Source organism: Scardinius erythrophthalmus (assembly GCF_964197995.2).
Source record: "Scardinius erythrophthalmus genome assembly, chromosome: 5".
NCBI classification, from domain to species: Eukaryota; Metazoa; Chordata; class Actinopteri; order Cypriniformes; family Leuciscidae; genus Scardinius; species Scardinius erythrophthalmus.
In genome coordinates this window covers 18,895,200-18,914,373 of record NC_138225.1, presented here as the reverse complement: position 1 = coordinate 18,914,373, position 19,174 = coordinate 18,895,200, and the positions used below count along the sequence as shown (strand labels likewise).

Sequence of the window (19,174 nt, the reverse complement as noted above, 5' to 3'; positions counted from 1 at the left end):
ACATTTTAAAACAATATTAAAGTCATCAAACTATAATAAAAAACATTATATTGAAAGTTATATAGTGTTTATCTAGATCATATAGTGTCTAAAATTCCAAGCATAAGCCTGATTCAAGCGGAAGTTGATCGAACTTTTTTTTTTAAGATCCTGAGAAACATAAGTTCAAGACTGTCTAATCTTCCAACTGGTAGTGAGTTTATTATCAGTTACAAAAATAAGCTCTTTGTATTTATAACAATGTTTTTTTTTATTCTCTCTGTTTGAAGAATAAAGTCAGTGCTCTCTTAGAGCCCATTCTCCCACTAACCCACATTCAAGATCAGGCCACGAACAGTGTAGATTTGGCCTCAGAGTTTCAAGCTCAGACCAGACCCAGCTCCACCACGCTCAATAATGGACGCACACAGTGAGCATACCATCCCTCCTGCATACACATACAGTACACACTTGGATTAGCCTGTTTGCCATGACAAGTGTTTCTACTCTAATATGTTCTTTACTCTGTCAAATTCCGTGCCCAGTCATGACAACCCTATTAAAGGATCTTCATCCTGGGCCTCAGAGAAGTCCAAAGAGGTCCAACGGTCTAAACGACGACCAATGTCCAGAGGTCAATCAGAGGAAGCCTCAAATGCAAACACTGCCCAGGTGCTGTAAATAACAACATTAACAACATAACAACTCTCTCTGACACAGAGTGTCTTTCTTTGATGCCTATTCAATCCCTTATTGTGTGTGTGCATGTAATAGGAGTCAGTAGAAATGAGGAAGATGGAGAACAGTGCCACCACTGCGACCTCTGGCGGCCTTGAGGGCCAAGGACGTGCTGTATCCATGCCAAAACTCAATGCAGAGATGCAGGTATTCTATTGGGTGAAGGTTTTGCTTAAAATCCTGTACATATGCAAATAATTGTTTAATAATGTGTCACTAAATTGAATATGGTTCTTGTATATGGTTTAGAGAAACTCATGCCGCAAGCTCCTCTTATAGTCTAATACATAATCTTACTCCTGTTTCTTAATAAGAACACATGTTGATATATTGTTTCATCCCAAGTCTAATGAAAATTCGACATTTGTCCTATTTCAGGGCTCAGAGGAAGTAAAACAATACAATTAGTCATTGATTGGTTGCCAGATCTGCGCCCTGGATCATTTTGTTTTTTGGCTTGTTCTGGCTAAGAGGAAGTGAACTGTCAGAATAAGTATAAGTATACTCTCAAGAAAGAGGTTGAGATGACTTTTTGGCTACTTTGAGATGGATTTAAAAATCCATCTTGATTTGAACACTGGATGGCATTTCTCTGTTTTTATTTGAAATGTAATTTGCACAGAACTGGATATAAGGCTTATGGGTTTTACTAATGGATTGTGTTGTTTTAAGATCTCAACATTCAGTTTGCTTAATTTTATAGTACTGTATGTCAGAACAACAGCATCATTGGAAAAATAAATCTAAAATCATCCAAGTATGAAATTCACATTCCATTTGGACTCTGAAAAAGACAATCCATCCATTAAGACTCATTAGGATATTCCTGCTATCAAATCACACCTATCCCACACCTCTCCAGTGCTAATGGGCTGCTCAGGCTCACTGAGTGCCTCTGTTTCACTTCCAAATTTGATTCCCATCCAGAACCAAATCTCTTTAAAGTGCTGGACTAACCGATAAAAGACATTAGATGCTGAATGTAATGTTTCAGCACCTGCTAATATGGCCAAATCCCTCTGATTTCTGTGGGAGAAATCCCTTCTCCACTGGCACCTGGCCATGTCCAGTCCTTCTGCTCGACGGATGTAAAGAGACAAAATAACAGCCTCAAACACAGACTCATTTAGACCACAACCCAGAAACTCTGCAAAACTATGATGTGTGTGAGATCTGCAAAGACTTTATGATAGACAAGTGTGTTCCCTTTGTCTTCCAAAGGGAAGTTAAGCTTAGGTTGCTTCAAATCAAATAAATCAGTACATTTAAATAACACAAACCATTTTTTAAGCATTCAGAACAATATTTTGACTGTCCATTTACAAATGTGGGTTTTCAGTGTTGTTTTATTCAAAGCGTTAAAGGTGAAGTGTGTAACAGAGATCTAAAACTCTCAAATGAGTTAGCATTTTTGCACTTCAGTTTCCACTGTTGCAAAGTCAATGGGTTTTTTGAGCTCAAGGTATTTTCATGTTTTATTCTACAACATAAAATACATCAGTAATACCTCATTATTGATTTTTTTTAAGCTTTTACGTGTCTTGAAAAAGACAGTTGCTTAGTGGTGGTGACGCTGAATTCAGAATGTTGTATTTGTTTATAGCCTAACTTTTGACTTCTGACAATTGTATTTAGACTTCAAATTCAAGCTGTGTTCATTTGTTAAGATTAAAAAAACATGGAAGAATCTTAAACTTTTGTTGGTTTCAGAGCTCATTTTCTGCAATAATCCAAAAGCTAATAGAAAAATCTGAATGTTTTTTTGTTGGAAGATACCAACTTCTGGTTCGGCCTTAAAAACGATGTGCCACCAGTGTCACTAAATATTGCACAAATATGGATTATTTCCAAACATAAATATGTTTACATTATCATTATTTTGCAATTCCGCTACTGGTGCAAAAATGACACACTTCACCTTTAAGTGACTAAAATGAGTGACTCATTAGACTAGAACTAAGAAAATGGGCTTGACTTATTGTGTTTCTTTACAATCTATTTTCTATTATCTTTTTTTCATGTCTTCTCTGCCATTGGGCTTCATTTTGTCCTCTGACGTGCTTCATCAGAGGAGTCATTCCCGTCATTCTCCTGGGACTTTACTGGAAGTATGATCAACTTTTAAAATATTCAGTTTCATAGGAATATATTCTTGACTTGAGCAAGTTTTGAGATAAGAATCCAAGGTGAACTTTGTAATGTTTTAGTAAAGTCTGTTTGTCCTCAGTGTCAGTAGGAATATGAAGATTAGCAGCCTATTGTACTGCAAAACATGAAATCAAAGGAAGTCTAGTACTGGCTCAAGAGTCAGTGACCTTTGATCATTTCAGACAGATTAAGAGGCACAGTGTAAAAACGCACCTGTGGATGGATCGGAGCATAAATTGAGGGTATAATCCCAAAATGAGTGTTTCCTCAAATGGGATTAGCTCAGCTGCTACAGATGTTACACTGCCTCTGATACTTTGATACCATAATGATCCCTTAGATCCATGCTGCGGTTTGGAGTTCACCCTTGTTTTGATGCATCTGAGATAAAAATGGAGGTTTAGCATACAAGACAATGTTATTATAGGCAATTTCAGTACAGCATTCCTTGTAATATTCCAAGATGACAATGTCCAAAAGCATTCATCTCACTTCATCCAACCACCGCCTTGTTTTCTTTCTCAGCCCATTCCCGATTCCCCAATGAGACGCTCTGCATCCACTTTTGCACCGCAGCGCCCTCAGGAGGTGAATCTGAATGACTACACTTTGGAGAAACCTGTTCAAGAACGACATCATCACCATCATCATCATCATCGGTGCCATCATCGCAGGGAAAGAGACAAGAAACAGAGATCTCTCGACAGGTCGCCTACTGGCCAGCACAAAGCTACAGGTAAATACACTTTCATTGCCATTAGATAAAAAGTAGTAGTAGTAGTAGTAGTAGTAAAAAAAAATAAAAACTAGCTGCATGAAGCAAAGCTGCACAATATTGTCATCTACAGATCTCTCTGGAGATTTTTTGTTGCGTTGGTTCAGTTGATCCTGAACCCAGACGGGACTCAGTTGTGTTGAGGATCGATTAAGTGCAGAAGCAGAGCCTGGTGTGAGAGCGTCGGCCGCAGCTGGCCTCTATTAGCCAGATAAAAGGGGCTGACAGACGTGCAGGCCCTTGACCTGCTAATTTATGGTTACCTCTCAGCAGGCCAATCGAGAACAGGGAAGAAAAATTCGGAGACAGGTTTTTGACTAGAGTCTGTTGCAAGAATGTGAAATCCAGAGGAGAGGGGAGACTGTGAGAGATGGATCTGCCACAGCAGGGCTCAATAGTTCAAGAAATCCTGTTGTTTTGTTTAATTTTCTCCTTTAATTTTCTTTAAAAACTCAGCAGGGGGTCAAAAATCCGGATCTTTTAAGTTCAGCGATGACATTTCTACTTGAATTGAAAATAAGAGCACCTTTTTCTCAGTTGTTAAAAAAAAGAAGTATTTAAGTTCTCAGTCATTTTTTTTAGCAGATATTGCAGTGTGTTCTGCTTTCCACACAAAACATTTTATTAATTATTATTTTGATTTGATTTGTTAAATATATCTAAATATCTAGCCTGAGAAGCAAAATGATGATATTAAAACATATTTTCAGAGAAAGAAATGTTTTTCTTACCTCACTTGGCAAAAACAATATTTAAGTGAGTGAATTAGTGAAGAATTAGTGAATTTGATGGTTTAAATAAAAGCTATATATATATATATATATATATATATATATATATTATTTAAACCATCACATTTTTTTACAACAGTATTTTTACTGTATCTAAAAAAAATTCAAAAGAAGAGGAATTTACCCCAAAAGCTAAATTGTGTAAGATATTAAGATTTTAATAATTATTTTAGCCAAAGAATCTAGAGCCGAATGCAAGCTTAACGATTTAGCATTTGCAGACGATATTTCACTCCTGGAAAATGATCTCACCAGGGCACAACAGCTCACCCAACTACAACAAAAAGCGGGTGCCGTCGGACTAGAATTAAAAGAGGAGAAGACTGTCCAAGTCCAAATGAATGCTTCCAGTGACAATGAACAACATCTACTAATTAACGGAAAGGACGTTGAAATCGTAGACGAATTCAAGTATCTTGGATCCTACATCATATCGACGGAGAAAGATGTCAAAAATCCTATCTCTCTTGCATGGGTGGCCTTTACTAAGTTAAAGAAGCTGCTCACCGCTCCACCACCCAAGCCAAATACAGAATTCAGGACTCGGCTCTTTAATGTAACTTGTCTATCTGTGTTGCATTATGGCTGCGAGACATGGGTTCTAACGAAAGCTCAAGAGGAAGAACTGGATGTGTTTGCGAGAAAGTGCTACCGAACCATGCTGGGAATTAGACAAACAGACGCCCATATGACTAAGAAGGAACTCTACAGACTGACCAAACAACAACCAGTCAGCACGACCGTTTTCGCATGGAAGAAAACGAACCAGCCCACATCTACGCCATCTATCACTCAGAAGTCAGTGATAAGAACAAGCGAGGAGCACCTCGCCTAACCTTCAGACACAAAATCCGAAGCTACATCGACGAGTACAACAAAAGCCAAAAAGCCCGGAATCAAATAGCTCTCCCCGCAGCGAAGAGCAGTCAGTCACTCATCCATGTCGAAAGGGAAGAGGAAACAAAAGTGATCATCAGCATCGCCAAGAATAGAGAATTGTGGAAACATATTGTCGAGCTCCATACCAGGGGACCCGACCAATGATGATGATGATGATGAATAATTATTTTGACTTTTTTCCCCCAGCAAAAATATATAAAAATATCTAACAGGAAAAGCAAAATTATGGTATTAACACTTAATTCCAGAGAATATATCTTTGAATTAATTTAGTTTTTTTAACTTATTTTGGTAAATACTATTTTATAGTGAATTTTATAGTAAAAACAAAAAATAAAAACGAATTAAATGTTTTTAAAAAAATCCTACACACTTTTGCCTAAATTCCTATTGTTTAGATAAAAGTACTGATTAATTTTTTTTTGTTGTTGTTGCAGTGCAAGTTTTAATGGATTGCCTTTCTTTCCCTCATATTTTTGTTTGGTTCTCAGACACAAGAGCTGACCCCGTAGAGGAGAGGGCACATGACCGGGGTCGTTCCCACGAGAGGAAGCACCATTCGTCTTCGGCAGAAAAGCAGCGGTATTACTCATGTGATCGCTATGGCAGTCGGGAACACTGTCCCAGCAAGTGTGCCGTGGCAAGCTGTGCCACCTCGCCCAGTGAGGCCGAGGAGGGCAATCTCAACAAGCAGGTGGGACGGGGTGTGTCGAGACAGGACAGGGACATGTGTTAAAAGGAAAGGTTGGGTCAGGGGTTAGAGACTAGAGAATGATCAGGATGTAATGAAAGTATCTGATGAGTGCGATCAAATGAAAGACATCTTAGGATTTGAGACAAGGTACAAAATAAATAATGATGAAGGCTGAAATCTGTGGTAAGTGCCGAGATGCATTAGAAAGTAATGAAGATAATGTACCAATTCAAACATAAGTTAAGCTCTATGGATAGCGTCTGTGTCCCTCAACAAACAAAACACAATTTTACAGCTGTACACTTACAATGGAAGCCAATGAGCAAGAGATTTTTAAAATAACACTGTTTTGAAACACATTTGTAAGACTTATACACAATAACATGGAACTAATATGATGAAATGGCTAACCAAACTTGTCTGTAACTCGTGTTATGACCTTAAAACCTGGTATTTTTCACATGATGTGTGCAAGGAGACCAGAAAAGAAGGTGACATAACTTTTAAAGTAGAAGATCTGTTTGTTTTCTCTACAACTACTATGTATTTCTGTTAAAATATCAGTGTTACGTGAGTTTCCAGTTTAGGATTCTCTCAAACGTGGTAGTAGCAAACTCTTTTTGACATGTTAATTACGGTTGATCACAACTAATTATATTATATAATAATATAGTATATTATTAATTATAGTATACTTTTATCATGCCTTTCAATTGCATTCATGTGAAAGTGTTCATTGTTTTACAGACTGAGGGACCAGTTTAATTATTGTCTGTAGAAGTAGAGCTCAACTTGTATTGAACCTTATAATTTATTAGCTGCTATAGCTAGAAGAGCAACAAAGTGCAGTAAGCTGTGAAACTATTTGCACTACAAACCAGTGTGTTTATGATTATGATAATAATTCTAAATAATTTGATAGCAAATATCAGTCTGCAACATCAAGCAGGAGAACATACTGTTTTTGTGCAGCTAAAATAACTGGAAATGGCTGACACCAGAAGACTCGCACATAGCCACGCCCACTCTTATTAAATATAAAGTGGATAGTGAGTATTGGACGGATACATCAGCTAGTCAGTTACGTAGGTGAATTAGCTTTTATACCTTTTAATTGAAAAAACAACAACAACTTTGCATTGTTTTTAGAAGAGCGAAGTGTTAGAAGAGCTTCTGTGAAACACTAACCATTCCTTCTCAAGCCATGAAGATAACGAGATATTATTTTCTTTTTTACATTTTGTGATATAAACCTCATAAATGAAAAGTTTCTCTTCTCTTCGGCTGTAGTGCAACCACTCATAGGCTTTCACTTCTCTTTCCACTTTTCCTTCACACCATTTCTCTGTGCATTTGTCCGTCTTTTCTTTCTTTGTCTTGACTGTCATCTTCACTTCCTCCTTTGTTTTTGTCTTTCATTTTTGTCCAATTCATCTTCCATCTTTCTCTGCTGTCTTGTCCACCATATTACTTTTCCTTCCTTCCCTTCCTTCCTTCTTTGGCTCCTGGTCCCTGTCTAACCTTTTGGGCATTTTCCCCCTCATTATTTTATTGTTTTGATTTTGCCTGTTTAATTTTCATCTAGGGCAGTGGGTGGGCTAAGGGGAGCCCGGTGTTGTTGACCTCAGGGGCGAGCACTCCAAGCCGTGGGCGCAGACAGCTGCCCCAGGTCCCCCTTACTCCTCGTCCCTCCGTGGCCTACAGGACTGCCAACTCTTCCCCTGTGCACTTTCTGGGCACGCAGGCCGGCTTGCTTCCCCCTAGTCCCGGCAGGCTGAGCCGCGGTCTGTCCGAGCACAACGCCCTATTATACAGCGGCTCCATCTCCAGCTCGCCGGCCCCCGTCAGTCGCATTAACTCAGAACCCTTCTTGGGCCCCCCGGACCACCCTGCCGGCCTCCAGCCCGAAACATACGCTGTCTTCCAAGAGGATCCGAGCCCTCAGACGGGCCTTTCTGCCCGGATCGTGGCGATTCCCCCACCTCCCCAACAGCAGTTCCGCGGGATTCCCAACGGATACCACTTCACCACGGGCCCCGGAACCAGCAGAGGACGGGCACGGCAGTACTACCCAATGGCAGAGGTGGACGACTGGTGCTAGCATGGCTTTTATTTACACAACACATACGGATGATGTTTTTGTTTTCGATCCAAGATGAGTTTTATCATCTCTTGTTTTGCGGGTGGTGTTAAATGCAGTAATACGTGTATTTGTTTTTCAATATCCAGGGGATAAAACATACATATACGCTTACAAAGCAGCAGATGTGAGATAAAAAGGCACCAACCCAACCGACTTTGATGTATTCCAGTCAGGCTAACTAGTTTGTGGGTGTGGTCTCTTTACAAACACATGAGATTGACAGTTGACAGTCTTTTTCTTAATCTTTGCCTTTCTAAGGGCAACAGATGCCAAAACGTGCTTGTGTAACTTGGGAAAAGAGTGACCCACTGCTACGAATGTAGACCACAATGGGCCTCTAGCCAGTTTTCTTCAAAGCAAGCCTCTGAGACACACTCTAAATGCAAATATCCCCATGAAAATGTTACCTTGCCATTATAGGTGTAACTTTTATGGAGCGAAACCTTTACAGAAGTGGCTGGAAATGCAAGCAACAATTTTTTTTTTCTTCCTTTACAAAACGCACAATAGCAGTGCCCCCTGTCGCCATTTAAGAGAATTACATGTCATTTCACACTGTTGCAAAAAGCAGATTGTTCGTTAGGCTGCTGATGACCATTCCTTGCACATATGTGAAACCTTTGACAACCATAATGTACTTTGTTTTATATCAAATTGTTGTACATATTTTATCTGTACATTATGTGCTTTTTGTATTGTAAAGACGAACGGTTTTACTTAAATCGCTTACGGCTTCACCATACTGTCAGGTCTACTGATTCTTCTTGACTGCTCCAGATGTTATTTACAAAGTGCCTAACCTTTTGAATATATTGTAGTAGTGATGCAACCTCAGCTTTTTTAATGCATCAACACTTGATAGAGTGAACTGAACAAGCTCTAAGGGTTAAAAGGAACTACAAGGTGTTACGATCGCAGGCCTTAATTCAGAAGCAAAGACACAGTACCTTTGAATTCACAATAGGTTTTTGAATGGAAATTACAGTATGATTGGTTGTTTGTTTTTATTCTTGTCTCCTTTTTTTGTATAATTTTAGTACTAAATGGAATATTGAAAATTCCATTACCAAACGCATATATTAGTATGGAGTAACTATTAAAAAGCCGCAGTAGTTGTGTATTTGTCCTGACAGGGACTTTATAACCACAGTTATAAAATTGCATGTTAAAAAAAAAAAGTCTTCAATTCTTGATTGACCACGGTCACGAAACCAATATATTTTAATATTTACGGTGTATATTTCCTGTCCTGATGAAGATGCTCAGACTGCATTGCTATTTGCCTTCTCTGTTTGGTCTTTTACGGTTAAATGCGAGGACTGAGAACCAATGAACTGTCACAAAAGAGTGAGCTTTGCTCATGTAGCAGATTTCCCGATGTGAGCGCGTGTTGTGTTGCGTTGAGTCGGGGTCCTGGCACCGGTACAGTAGTCTGATCTGTGTTAAGTTTAAACTTTCCCCCTCATGGCACTCCTCCAAGCACCCCCAGACACACATACACACTCACAGCTTTCATTCTGCCGCCGTTCCCCAGCTGCTTGCTCTATAGAAATATGGCCGACTCCTTTTATCACGCTGGTAACATGAGAGGAATATTTAGCCACCTGAATGCCGAGGGTGTGGCAGTCTAAAAGAACAGAAAAAAAACCCCTATACTGTCTAGGATCATTTAATGTGTTCCACATTAACATACATGAGTACATTAGATGCTTGGAGAATTGTTTGACTAATCAGGTGATTCTTGGCCACCGATGTGTCAGGACTTTTGCTGACAGTGAATGTTCTTTCCTTATTCATATATTTTCTTTACGTAGGGCTATGCAACGAGATGACACTTTGAAAAATATACTTCATTCATTTTGTAGCTTTACCTGCTGGGAAATCCAGATTCAGGCTTTAGCATGATAGTGACCAAATCTTCCTTCTTTTTTTTTTTTTTTTTTTTTATAAAAAAATAAACAGCAAAAATGTATGAAAAAGTATATTTTAGAATGCATAAAGGCACAATGATTAAAGAAAATTAAAGATTAAAGAAAATTATATATGTATATATATACAGTATATATATATATATATAAACAAAAAAATCAGTATGTGCATGCATCAGAGATGTCCAGTTTGTCAGGGGAAAAAAGAAAAATGTTGTTTCAAATCTACAATCTAAACAACTGCTATTTTTCTACATACTCTGTGAGACTAAAGGGTTAAAGGATGTGCTGATATTTTGCTGATATTGTTATGAGTTGTTGCATTGTTCATGTGTAACTATTGAATAAATCTTTGCACTCCCAGCACATCCATTGATGTCCTTCGGCATGTTGTCAGAGTGGATCCAGACTGTGCTTCAACATTTCTTCAGCTTCTCTATGATTTGGAAAAACATCATACATGTACCATCTACCAAGTGTATTGCCAAAATCTGAAATGCTATTTTCCCCTGTACATCAACCAAGCTTAAATATGGCTGTTTCCAGAAAGGTTAATGTTTGCATGGTCTTAAAATGTATGTGCATGTTGAAATAACCCAAGGTTTATCTTCGTACTTTTTGATACAATGTATTCATTTTTGGTTTGATTTTTTAAATGACCTTTGATATGAAAGTAGGGGATTTGTTGAAATAAAAAAATTATAATTGTTGAATCATTTATAAATAAAGGAAACAGTATTGAACTATGTTGACAGCTCCATCCATGCATAAGAGCTTGGACATCCTTGATTTGAATTTCGCTGTTGACTAGTTTGTTGCCTGATTTCTGTTCCATGGCCAGACTTTGAAATCTGCAGTCGTTTCTACTATAACATTTTGTATGAGTTTAAGTCCTTAAATAAAAAATAAAAAACGAACTCAAATGATACAGATTTGTGGTTTATTTGATATTTCAATTGTCCTGGAAATCTGCATGTTATGTTTTAACTACTGTACACACATATCAACAATCTCCTTAAAGATGATGATATCTACAGCAGCATATGTGTTTTCCTTTTGATTGATGATGTTACAGTCTTACTGGTTGATCAAAGCATGAAACTACAGGAGAGGCAAGGTGAATCAGGGTTCCACCTGTCTGCAGGATTTCTGGGATCTGATTGACTGGTTCGTGTAATGTGGGCGGAGTTTAATAGGATGATTGGGAAGAGTGCACTTGCAGCGAGAGCAAGACTTCTAGAAGTAGACTGATAACAGATATCACGCTCAGTACTTCTGTACACTTTACAACACCTTACACATAAGATTTTAGGCTATAATTTATTTTAATGTTTTTTTTTTCCCTCAGTATTTTCAACATCTTACTGCTGTTTGAGAGTTAACTGCATTGGAAGAACACTGGTTTCCAAAGATGTGGTTCATTTTATCAATTTTTGCACTGGTTAAAGCTTTACATGCAGACTTCTCTGAAACAGGATCTGGTGCTCCGGACTCAGGTAAGAACAGAACGGAAACACTTCACCTGCGTGTAGGCTAGTGTAAACAAAACATTTAGCATTCTCATATCAGATAATTAGTTGACGGTTTTTTAATGTAATTTAAAATTAGATTAAGGGGCATTCACCTTACTAACTGACACACTTTACTTTTTATTTACTAATTGACAAACTTTTAAAATGAACATACAGGTGATGAAGAACAAGACTTCTGTTAATTCGTGTTGATTTAGGTCTGAAATTCGCTCATAATGCAAAAGATGCTCTTATGCACAATCGGTCCTTGCATAGTTTATGGACATTTTTGATAATTTCAATATAACAGTTTAACTGTTTGCATTCTCCAGTGCAGTTTTGTCGTGTAGTACTATCCACATTATCCCGAGGGGGCGATGTAGTAAAGCTTATAAATGTTGCTATTCTCTAATTGTACATTAACTTTTTTTTTGTCGTGTTGAAGCTAAATCACTTGGTATGAAAAGATAAAAACTATTACACTAGACTATTTCAAACAAAAATAATATTTTTGCACTTTGTAGACTCTGTTGTTGAAGCTCATGGCACGATTGTCCTGTCAACAGCTGTTGAACATATTTCTTAGTGAAAGCCATAACCACATTTCTATAATTTCACATTGCAAAGAACCACAAGTTCTTTAAATTTTTCCAGAAATCCGTTCCACAGTCCTATGTCACAATTTGTACTTAAAAACGTCCATATGTGAAAGGAATATGATTTGGTTTTTCCAAATGAGCTTGTGTTACAACTGTTTCTCATGGGCCCTATTTCAGCCACCTGTCTTCTCAATGGTGGGAGAACGTTACAGATAATCTGGGGATTATTAGAGCGGGTCTGCACAATCTATTATGTGATCAGTGCCCCGTAACATGTTTTACAACATTCAATGAGATGTGCCATTCATTAGTCTGTGTATGTCTGTGTTTATATAATGAATTTGTTGCTTTTCAATCACTAGGTCTCATAAAAAAATGTAGTCACAGCTTTATCACCATCAACACCTGCAACATTTTAAAATTCAGAGAGATTCATACAGAGACAGGAGATGCTTTTGTTTTTTAAGCCCTGCGTTACATAATTGAAGAGTTCAGAGATGATTGAGAATGGTCAGGGCTCTGTATTATTGTTTTTGGGACATGTTCTAGTTTTACTTGAAATTTGGAACACATTTTGCTTTTATTTGGTCATGTGTACCACTCAATCATGTCTAACGTTCAGAATGTGCAGATGTCTTTTTAAAAGCCCCATCTGATCACAGAACTGTCTTGTCTATAGGCAGAATCATTTATCTTGTCATTTTATGACTTTTTGGCAAGGATTTTCAACAGGAGGTCAATTACTGTTTGATCTCAAACAATGAAAATTGAAAAGTAAAAAAAAAAAAAAAAAAATACAATATGTTCCATTTGTACAATATGTTGAACTTCTACCAAAGCTGAATAAGTTCAGATTAATATTTAATTCCCTCTCATGTTAAAACAAAAATGTTTAATGTTTAAGTCTTCAGTCACATGATCCTTAGAAATAATTATAATCCTGATTTTGGAGCTCATGAAATATTTCTTGTTATTATCAATGTTGAAAACGGTTGTGCTGCTTAATATTTTTGTGGAAAATGTGATTTTTTTTTTTTTTTTTTTTCAGGATTCTTGTATACATTTCTTTAAAAAAAATCTGTCTGACCCCAAATGTTGGATGGTTGGTTATACTCCCATTGAAAATGATTAGACAAAGAACCGCAGGGTAAAGAAAAAGGTCATAATATTGTTCTAAACATATTTTTCCTCAAACACTGTGTTACATCTTTTACTGCATTCTAATATCTCTCAGCCAGTATTATCCAAGCATGTCCCTACTCCATCATTACAGTGAGAACATCAGCTGTGTGCATGATGTCACAGTGTTAATAGACGGATTGCCTGTCAAATGCGAGGTTATGGTCTGTTTGCTCTGAACACAGTGCTTTCTTTCTTTTCATTTTGACTGTAAATCAAAAAGCTCTGGTACGTCTGTCTCTGTGAGGTGGCTTCAGGCAGGGAGCCATAGTGGCATATATAATTAATGTTGTCCCTGATTGATAACCAAGACTTTTGGTGAGCAGCCAGGCTGAAACAAGCCGCCTAAACCAGGCCGTAGCATTACTGTACAGTAAGGACATTGCAGGCTGGCAGTCTGGGCTGCAGCCATGCAGACTAGACCTAATCTGAACAAGTGTTACTCTTATCACATCACATCAGTAGCCAAGAAGTAGAGCGCTGAATCTGTGCCTTAGTAAAATAGCACATGATTTCACTTAGCTATGGTTTTAAACTATGAGAAATTTCTGGATTTTATCACTGTAAAAGCTAAGAAAAGATTCCATTATATGGAATTAGAGGTTCGGATTTGTATAGATTTGCAGCACTCTGAGTTGCTCTCTATAATATTAAGTTTCTTTCTTTCTTTCTTTCTTTCTTTCTTTCTTTCTTTCTTTCTTTCTTTCTTTCTTTCTTTCTTTCTTTCTTTCTTTGTTTCTTTCTTTCTTTCTTTCTTTGTTTCTTTCTTTCTTTCTTTGTTTCTTTCTTTCTTTCTTTCTTTGTTTCTTTCTTTCTTTCTTTCTTTGTTTCTTTCTTTCTTTCTTTCTTTCTTTCTTTCTTTCTTTCTTTCTTTCTTTCTTTCTTTCTTTCTTTCTTTCTTTCTTTCTTTCTTTCTTTCTTTCTTTCTTTCTTTCTTTCTTTCTTGAAACACAAAACAATGTGATTTTAAGATCTTTCCTCTCAGAATTTTAACCTGCTTTATATGAAATATCTACATTAAAGACAACTAACATGATGTGCTCTGACCCACAACTGTTACGTTATCCACACCAGTATTTCGCTAAATATTTGTTTCTAAAATCATTAGGAAGTATTTTGTTTCTATTAATTTCCTTCAGAGGCATGAACAAATCTTAAATAAAGAGCCTTGAACTCTCTCTCTCATGGTGAAAGCACGGGATTGCAAAGACATTGAGTATGTGGGAGTGAGCAGTAACCTTTGCAATTTCCTTTCCCATGGAAACAGTGACTTCTCCAGTTCTCCAGGATTGTGGGTAGTGTAGTGCTTGTCCAGTAATTTGGAAATTAAATACGAAAAAAAAAAAAAAAAAATGAAATTGACCATGATGTATTATGCAGAATCATGTACTCTACCATCATTTAACAGAGTTTATAGTATGTTTGTTCTGGAAGGACTATACGTTATTGCTAAAAAAATCAATATCTCAATGGAGAAAATGTTTAGGCAGTATACTAGGTTTGTTGCAGTTGTTGCAGTACTAGGGTCTAGGTCAAACTTTTTTACTCCAAAGCCCCCAGTTGCCCACAACAGTATTTGAGGGTCCCATGACTTTTCCTGTTGTTTGTGATTTAATGAATAAAGATACAGAATAAGGACTTTTTCTAAAAAAGTTTTTGCCCAAAACAGAACCATACCGCCAATCCAAACTGTATGCTAATCATCTTTGATGAATAAAGTCGCGATGAAACTGAAGAAGTGATCTATCGATTTAAATTGTATATCTAAGTGTAGCGTTTATCAAAAAAGGAAAAAATGTAGGACGTGGCCTTGGTTGCTTCTAATGCATTGGTTGCATTGGATTTTGAGATTGCATTCAGAAATGGAGACAGATGAACATGAGCTTTAAGCGGACTAAATGATTGGAGAAATCCTGCTTACCTCACCAGAGAGAAGTCTGTCATTTTCACTGGAAGATATGACATTTTGATTAAAAATTAAGAATTTAAAATAAAAAACATGCATGGATGAATTGTTCACAATAAGATCTATAACAGAAAATGAATTAATTTCATACCAACTTCTGTAGCCTTAGCGGTGCTTTGATGGCTCAGAGGTCTGTATAGCGATGATGTCACATTTCACTAAGATCATTTGATATGTTACGGTAAGTGTTGCGATATGTTGCCAACGTCCCTATTAATGTAAATGTCAAAATTGTGTGGGTCCCGCTTATTTTTTTCCTTCCACTTACCATGGATCGGAATCCTGTGGGCGCCCCTGGACGTTTCTGACGCCAGTCATTCGGCTCTCAAAACACTGATTTGATTAGTGAGAAATTCACTCTTAAAGCAACATTTGGCAGAATTTCAGTGTGCGGTTGATTTGTGGCTCGTGGACAGGAACAGGCCTGTTAACTCTGTAAGGAAAGTCAGAGTGGATAATGACGCTCTTTGGGGTTTCTTGGCACTGTCTTTCCTTCAGGGAAGCCTTTAAGTCCTGTCTTCCATGCCGCTTTGAGATTGCTCTATTACATGAATCCATTGAGACATATGCCTATCAGACCTGTCAAGTTAAGTCAAGTCTGTTTCATGTGATGTAACATTTTTGTAGTCTGTGTATATCACAGTTTGAGATGTAGATTTGTATTCTGGACAATCCATTTCTCTGATATATTACCTGCTTCAAGTCGACTAAAGATCTTGTCTTGGAACATTTTGAGATGGTGCGATAGTTGACGGAAAGCAAATGCTCTCACCTTAAAAGAATGACATTTTGAGCTTTTTCCATCAATTCCAGTTGTTTTGTCATGACTTGTCTGACAGTTGGAGAGTTATCACGTTTGTTTTGAGAACAGTGAGAGTGTGAGTGAGAATGAGAGATTCATGTCTAGAAGGGCTTAGGGCAACAGTGGTGTTAAAGATGCTGTAAGCAATTTATTTATTTACTTAAAATATCCCACTATGTGACACATCAGAGACATTACATTTGGCAGTAAAATGCTTGCAATCTCTTGCAGCACCTGTAAGTATTGTGAAATCTTTTCTCATACAACATCCTGTATCATATTAACCCTTGTGCATCAATTAAAAAAAGTTAGGTCCATAGTGGACAAAAAAAAAAATTCTGTGTTAAAAAACTGTCATTGGGAGCACAGACTTTGGTCTCATTTTAAAGAAGACCCGTGGTTATATAGGTTTAAGTTTACGAAAATGATTTATGAACATTATTTTATATACAATTTATATTTTATGAAACATGTTGAACTTTAAAACGGTTAGAAAATCAAAGCCTTAAATCTAAACATGTTGTGTTCCAAATTTGAGGTTGATATCTTTCGGTAAGATTTTGTTTGGGCGCAGTAACAGATTTTCCCCGTTAGAGACCAGCAAAACTCCACTGGTGCACACAGTGGTTGGATTTGTTATTTACAGTTGAGTTTTTCTCTCTCAAATATTACAAACACGCACACACACACTTTTTTTTTTCACATTCAAACCACACTCCGACATCCATACCAAAACACACCCACACGATTATCTTTGCATTATTTATCCAATTGGCTCTATATTAATATGCCAAAGCAAAAAATAGTTAAATAGTTAAATGGCCCTGGGATTAAAAATTGCAGTTTTAATGGGTTTCAATGCAGACATTTTTGTCCAAAAGGCGCTAAGAGGAACTATTTATCAATATTATCAAGATATTTGGTCCAGATACAGTATGATGCAAGGCTTCAGTTAACAAATGAATAAAACAGATGATTTTAAAAGGTGTCTTTGTGTTTAAGGCCTGGTTTCATAGACGGACCTTAGATTAAGCCAGGATTAGGCTTTAGTTAAATTAGGACATTTAAGTTACTTTTATAAATGTGCCTTTAAAAATAATACTTGTATGAATCTTGACAAAAAATAATAGCACTGACATTTTTTAACGTATATCAGTACCCGTTGCTTTCAGTTAAAACAGCTGTCTGGGAATATTTTATGCCTGGTCTGTGAAACCGGGCAATAGACTTCCATAAATATTTAGTTAGCATTTTATGCTTTTTAAATAATTATGATTTATTGTATATTTTAAAGATTATTCTGTGAAGTTTAGCAATTTTTTAAATGAATGCACATTACATTTTCTTAAAATCCAGCTTTTCCATTGTAATTCTGTTCTTGTAAATTAGGCCAGATGATGATATGTGTAACATACCGTACGATGTCCTGTACTATGAGACATTTATGAAAACCCCTTCGGTTCTTCACTTCTATCCTTTGCGCTTTTATTCATCGTCAGGGTGGATGCATTGTTGAATTGAATCCAACAAGATACCAATCCAAAAGGGGTTTGGGATTGATGTTGGGCAAGTGGCCAGGAGTCTCTTTGATAAACTATCAGCCTGTATGCATCCTGTGTGTTCATTAGGAGCTGGAATGTGTACCTTACTGTAACTGTACCACATCCTATAGAGAGCTGATACCTTGTCCTTCAACACAGAATGTGCCCAGACTAACCTACAGCCAGAGCTGTCACCACTGCAGCGCAGCAGAGCTCTGGGGTTACTGGTCAAGGGGAACCATGTATGAAAGGACACTATTTCCTTATTTCATTATTATCCAGTAGTACTATCAGTGTTTTCTGTAATGAGTGCGTTGTCTGTGTGGAGAAATGAATCAAAAGACACAAAATTGTTAGAGATAGTTTACCAAAATAATACATTTTGTCTTTGTGAAATGTTTGAGATCCCGCCCTCTTTTTGTGAAATAAGATGATTTAAAAGTTTTGCTAGAACATCTTTGGTCTTTGATCACACAAAGCTATTGAAGGGTTTCAAGAAAATGAAATGTAGCAAATGTGTATGGTTTATGGTGTTTGTTGTTGTTGTTTTGTCCTTTGCAAAGCTTGACATTCCCAAGTTCCTACTCCTGTTAGTTGTATGGAAAAAAGAGGAGCCTGGGTATTCTGATATTTCTGTGAAATAAGAGAAAATCATATGGGAATGCAATGAGGTTGTGTGGATGAGGACGGATTTTAACTTTCCTTGACAATGGAATGCATAAAAATCTGGAGAAATGCATTTTCTACAGGTTGACAAGGTAAATACTGTGTAAGAGTGATAATGAGTTGTGAATTTACTGCCTGATGTCAGTAAGTATTTTCACCTCGGCTTCCTGCCGTGCAACATCTTGAATTCTCTTCCATTCTGTGTGTTCTGACATGAATCCCTGAGGAGTTTGGGAAAGAAACTAGAGTAAACAATTTATCACCTTGATTTTTCAACCATCACTATAACCAGGTTGTTTAGCTTGTGTTCAGCTTTTGTTCACAATTCTATAAAATATATTATTCCACTTGATTGATTGAGTCTCACTATTTTATGTTTGACCAACATTTTCACAGCTTAACATGGAAACATGAACTCGGTATTAGAGCTGCTATTAAAGTAGGCTGATATCAAGACGTTTGTGACAACTTGATTAATTAATAATTCAGAAATTAATGATTGTGCGGAAAAACTGAAAGATTAACTAATTACTGTCATTATTCACAAAAGGGAAACTATCTGTGTGTAATGCCACCTGTGAAAATACTCATTCCATCCCTCAGAGCTCAGACATGACCGTATCAGAAATGGCTCCTATTATTTTCTTAATTCAGACTCAAACTGTCATTACAAATCTGACATTGAGATTCATGTAGCCTAAGTTATTTCCACATAATTTCCACCACATAATGCTATTAAACACAATATATATTGAACTGACATTTCTATAAAGTCCACTATACCAAAGTTCCCATTGTTGAAGAAACAGCCACA

The 19,174-nt window shown here is 37.1% G+C and overlaps 2 protein-coding genes across 2 annotated transcripts in view; both read left to right on the top strand.

Moving 5' to 3' along the window:
- The window catches only part of cacna1ba (calcium channel, voltage-dependent, N type, alpha 1B subunit, a), a gene marked incomplete at its 5' end in the record, with an annotated part of 113,269 nt that extends 104,360 nt beyond the window's left edge, over positions 1–8,909 (top strand). The window contains 7 exons of the mRNA XM_081364570.1: positions 270–409; positions 525–651; positions 754–864; positions 2,787–2,825; positions 3,391–3,601; positions 5,823–6,025; positions 7,611–8,909. Coding sequence (XP_081220696.1) covers positions 270–409; positions 525–651; positions 754–864; positions 2,787–2,825; positions 3,391–3,601; positions 5,823–6,025; positions 7,611–8,126 — 1,347 coding nt within the window. The 3' untranslated portion in view covers positions 8,127–8,909. The remainder of the gene's footprint in view (positions 1–269; positions 410–524; positions 652–753; positions 865–2,786; positions 2,826–3,390; positions 3,602–5,822; positions 6,026–7,610) is intronic.
- Positions 8,910–11,332: 2,423 nt separating this feature from the next.
- LOC308690341 (uncharacterized protein) overlaps positions 11,333–19,174 on the top strand; it is a 52,264-nt gene continuing 44,422 nt past the window's right edge. Inside the window, exon 1 of the mRNA XM_081364745.1 lies at positions 11,333–11,592. Coding sequence (XP_081220871.1) covers positions 11,508–11,592 — 85 coding nt within the window. The 5' untranslated portion in view covers positions 11,333–11,507. The remainder of the gene's footprint in view (positions 11,593–19,174) is intronic.